This window comes from Triticum dicoccoides, chromosome 2A (genome assembly GCF_002162155.2).
Source record: "Triticum dicoccoides isolate Atlit2015 ecotype Zavitan chromosome 2A, WEW_v2.0, whole genome shotgun sequence".
In the NCBI taxonomy this organism is placed as follows: Eukaryota; Viridiplantae; Streptophyta; class Magnoliopsida; order Poales; family Poaceae; genus Triticum; species Triticum dicoccoides.
In genome coordinates this window covers 67,424,020-67,429,160 of record NC_041382.1, presented here as the reverse complement: position 1 = coordinate 67,429,160, position 5,141 = coordinate 67,424,020, and the positions used below count along the sequence as shown (strand labels likewise).

The window sequence follows — 5,141 nt, the reverse complement described above, 5'->3', positions numbered from 1 at the left end:
TCCAACATCTAGCTGGCCAGACGACGGCGCTGGGCAGATTGTGGATGCCGGGTCGACGTCGATCGTCAGCCATCATAGACCAATCGACCATCTGTTTTGGATGCTTGCTAGACTAATCAGACATAAAATTTGGATGCTTTCTCCCAACTGGGAGACGGGGACTGATGTGCAGCTGCACGTGAGCTCAAATTTTCCCTATAAATATGCATGAAATACTGCGTTATCTTGCAAGCCACAGCCACAGCCACAGCCACAACCAGATAACAAGTGCAGGTAGCACGCATAGCTCTGGGCTTGTAGCTAGGTAGCTAACCATGGCCATGGGTTCTGCCTCTCGCATTTCTCTGGTGGTGCTCGTGGCTCTGGCCACGGCGGCGTCCGGGCAGCTGTCGTCGACGTTCTACGACACGTCGTGCCCCAGGGCTCTGGCCACCATCAAGAGCGGCGTGGCGGCCGCCGTGAGCAGCGACCCCCGCATGGGCGCCTCCCTGCTCAGGCTGCACTTCCACGACTGCTTTGTCCAAGCAAGTTTCACATAATATATCAGCTCTTTTTCCCTTAACCAACTTTCTTGAACTCCCGGATTTAACAAAATTTATATTCCGACCTAATACGTTTATGTTGGCTACAGGGCTGTGACGCATCTGTTCTTCTGTCTGGCATGGAACAAAACGCGGGTCCGAATGTGGGGTCGCTGAGAGGCTTCGGCGTCATCGACAACATCAAGACCCAGCTGGAGAGTATATGCAAGCAGACCGTCTCCTGCGCCGACATCCTCACCGTCGTCGCCCGCGACTCCGTTGTCGCCGTAAGAACATCTTAGTACTACACTCATTTACATGATCGATGCTACCTGAAGGATAGAACATATATCCCCTCCGATTCATATAAATTGTCGCTGATTTAGTACATACTTAATTTCCTACTTGGTCTGCTATCTTTCACATACAGCTTGGAGGGCCATCGTGGACTGTCCCGCTGGGGAGACGGGACTCCACCACCGCAAGTGCCTCGCTGGCGAACAGTGACCTCCCTGGCCCGAGCTCTAGCCGGTCACAGCTCGAGGCCGCGTTCCTCAAGAAGAACCTTAACACGGTCGACATGGTCGCGCTCTCAGGCGCGCACACCATCGGGAAGGCCCAGTGCTCCAACTTCCGGACTCGGATCTACGGCGGTGACACCAACATCAACACTGCCTTCGCGACGTCTCTCAAGGCCAACTGCCCCCAGTCCGGCGGCAACACCAACCTGGCGAACCTGGACACGACGACGCCCAACGCGTTCGACAACGCCTACTACACCAACCTCCTGTCACAGAAAGGGCTCCTGCACTCGGACCAGGTGCTCTTCAACAACGACACCACCGACAACACTGTCCGCAACTTTGCGTCCAACGCGGCGGCCTTCAGCAGCGCCTTCACGACGGCCATGATCAAGATGGGAAACATCGCGCCGCTCACCGGGACGCAGGGCCAGATCAGGCTCAGCTGCTCCAAGGTGAACTCGTGATGGACGTATGCGTCGGCAGCACGACACGTGAATGAATAAGGCCCCCAAAACAGTGGCCAGTACCACTTATCATACCAGCACTTGAATCGTGTATTTTCAAAGCATGTGCAGCAGCAAATCATGCATGCATCAACGTATGTAACGACGGTTGAATCCTCAATTTCTCATGCAAAAGGCAAGGAGAATTACTATCAATCCTACCTTATTACACTCGTACACAGAATGAAGATGTAAACTCCTCTTGTGAAATTGGGCGTGAAGTGGCCGTGCTCGATTATTGTACGAGAACACTTTTTTTCCACGTTAGGAGAAAATTACACGAAATGGCGCGTATGTGCTGCGCTCCCCGAATCCTATATACCACCCACTGCGTATAACATAGCTCCGCAGCTGCTGCCCGGTCCAATCGGTGGGACACATCCCCCCCCCCCCTCTCTTTTTATTATTTTCCCCTGTTTTTTCTCATTGTTTCGTTTCTACTCTTTCCCATCTTTTGTTTCTCTTAATTCTCATAAAAGAAATCACTTTTCCCATTTTTCACCTTTTTAGGAGGAAATATGTATGAATTCTCTAAGAGATAACAAGATCATATAATATAGCACACATGACAAATTTCCTCAAATGCATGCATGAATTTATTTATTTTGACATACTTCCACTTATCCAAATTATATTGTATATAATTTTTTTAGTAGTCAAACTTTCTAAAAATTACTAAGCACATAAATTATTTTAGCGACAACAATAATACCAGATCAAGACCATTAGATTTAGGACCCCAATAGCCAGTGAACGTTTTGCTGTGGGGCATGGCAATTGTGAATGTTTTCCATAGGAAATTATTCGTAAGAAAATGTCAATTTCTTCAGAAACACATGGCAAATTGTGGCAAATAGAGGATTTTGCTGCGAAATTGTCGTGTTTGTTTGAATGGATTGCCATGCTCCCAACACATAAATTGACACTTGGTTTTGCCATACATTTCCAGCGAACATTCGCTGCATAACATTACCCGAGATTTATCATGAAATATATTCTTAATATGGTATACATTCAGTATTGTAAATATTCATACGTTTTCTATAAACTATGTCAAAGTTTCCAAAGATTGACTTTCATAAACGAATTATATGCACTGAATTTAGCATGAAGGGACTATGTGATTATATTTTTATTCTAAAATACATAATCATTTTTTTGTAAACACATATTTGATCATACAACTTGATGAAAACAATGATAACATGAAACAAATGATAATGTCGGCGGCAGCACTCTCGAGGAGGGCGTGTTGGATGTCCTAATGACCCGCAGCGATGTGCACCTCGATGGTGACGACTTCGACCGGCGACTCGTGGGTTACTTTGCTGAGCTGATCTAGCGGAAGCACAGTCGGGATGTCACCGGCGATGGCCATGCGATGCAGAGGCTGCTACGGGAATGTGAGCGTGCCAAAAGGGCGCTGAGCGACCACGACCAGCACCAGGTGGGCGTGGAGGTCAAGGCCCTGTTGGACAGTGTCAACCTATTTGAGGAGCTCAACAAAACCGCTTCTAGAAGACGATGGCTCCGTTCAAGAAGGCCCTGGTGGACGCCGAGCTGGAGAAGGGAGACATCCACGATGTCATCCTTGTGGGCGGTGGCAGCAGGATCCCCATGGTGCAACAACTTGTCAAGAACTACTTGGATGATAAGGAGCCCGTCAACATCGACGGGATCAACCCTTCCGAGGCCGTCGCCTACGGGGCCGAGGTTCAAGGGAGCCACCTGACCGGGCACCACCCCGAGGATTTAGGAAATTATTCGGAAGAAAATGGCATCACAAACACATGGCAACTTGTGGCAAATAGAGGATTTTGCTGCGAAATTGCCGTGTTTGTTTGAATGGATTGCCATGCTCCCAACACATAAATTGCCGTTTGGTTTTGCCGTACAATCCCAGCGAACGTTCGCTGGATAACATTACCCGAGATTTATCATGAAATAATTCTTAATATGATAGACATTCAGCATTGTAAATATTCATACGTTTTCTATAAACTATGTCAAAGTTTCCAAAGGTTGACTTTTGAAAACAAATTATGCACTGAATTTAGCATGGAGGGATTACGTGAATATATTTTTATTCTAAAATGCATAACCATGTTTTTGTAAACACATGTTTGATCATACAACTTCATGAAAACAATGATAATATGAAACAAATGATCATTTGGCAAAAGAGGAGGTGAGTCAATGCAAGCAACCCTTTGGTTGTGAAGTGAGATTCCTACCGTTCAAGTACCTCAGGATTCCAATTCATCATCGCAAGCTCACCAACAAGGAATACAAAAATATCGAAGACCTCTTCGAAAAGAAGCTTAGTAAATTATTTAGAAAAATAAATTCTAGTGTATATTTGTAAGTTTTTTTAAACAATCTCGTCAACTTTTTTTTGACATACTTCCACCTATCCAAATTATAGTGTATGTAAGTTTTTTCATTATTCAAACTTTCTAAAAATTGACTAAGCAAATAAATTATTTAACTAACATTATACATCATTATTTGTTTTTTCACTATAACTTCACTTATTATTTGGTTCTTCATAAAAATATTACATATTGCTTTCTATTTCATTTTTATTTTAATTGTATTATATTTAACATTGTTATTTAACTAATTCCATTTACAATTCAGATAGTTTTATAAAAATATTCATGCGAATGTGAAAACATATCTTAGAAGTTGTAAATATTTGTTTTCAAACACATGAATATTTTATTATAAAATACATAATCAGTTTCTTGAGAGAGGTGGACTTTTTTATAGTCCTGAACGTTGTTTTGAAGTACATGAACATTTCAAAATTAGTTAAAAGATAGTTTTGCATATGAAAATTTACAAATGAAATTGTCCAATTCTACCCCAAAAAAAACTTACTAGTAGCATGGACATTTATTTAGTATACATGAAATGAAAAAATTTCAGTGACAAAATCTAGTTTCTCCGTCAGTGACATGTGACAAAATGTGTACGTCATAACGCACCTACATAAGAACTGAGTTTATTCGATGTTGAAATATTTTTTCATATGGGTCAAGGTTAATGCATCATTTTTTGCAAAAAATGGGTTAATGCATCATCATTATATATCTTAACTAGATGGGATGCTGATTTTGTTGTGGCCGTAAAGATTTGAAGAAACATTGTAGATTGAGGAACAGTACACGAGCTAAAAAATTGTTTATGGCGATTGCTACCCAGATTTAAAAATAATTATTATTTCATCAAATCTGTTTGGGTTTCTTCCACCCGTAAAGGAATCATGAAGAATTGGTTATTTTTGCAGTGGGAGGTTCTCCCTCTTTAGGACGCGAATACAAAAACTCATGAAGAGATTTGTACTAGGAAAACAAAGGTTCTCTTCAAGATTAAGGCTTCCAATTAAAAACATACTCGGTGAAGGCTGAGCTTCGGGCTTCCATTCGGAGAGTAGGGTTCAGTTAATTTTCTTCCATCGGTTGATTCAGACAAGGACCACCATGGAATTCGTATCAAGTTGACCGATCGTCTGGCGACATGGTTCTGGGTTGACCAGGGGCGGAGACAGGGGGGTGCGAACAGGGGTCAGACACCCCCCATCGCCTCAC

General features: G+C 43.2%; 1 protein-coding gene across 1 annotated transcript; it reads left to right on the top strand.

Moving 5' to 3' along the window:
- The first annotated feature begins 236 nt into the window (after positions 1–236).
- On the top strand, positions 237–1,732 carry LOC119353295 (peroxidase-like). Its single transcript, XM_037619896.1, has 3 exons — positions 237–524; positions 632–808; positions 952–1,732. The coding sequence occupies exons 1-3, from the start codon at positions 315–317 to the stop codon at positions 1,507–1,509; spliced, it is 945 nt and encodes a 314-aa protein (XP_037475793.1). The 5' UTR covers positions 237–314; the 3' UTR covers positions 1,510–1,732.
- Positions 1,733–5,141: the final 3,409 nt, after the last annotated feature.

Coding starts and splice junctions, on each gene's coding strand:
- LOC119353295 (XM_037619896.1), top strand. CDS start 315: ATGGCCATGGGTTCTGCCTCTCGCATTTCTCTGGTGGTGCTCGTGGCT. Junction 525..631: donor TCCACGACTGCTTTGTCCAA/GCAAGTTTCACA, acceptor TGTTGGCTACAG/GGCTGTGACGCATCTGTTCT. Junction 809..951: donor CCCGCGACTCCGTTGTCGCC/GTAAGAACATCT, acceptor TTTCACATACAG/CTTGGAGGGCCATCGTGGAC.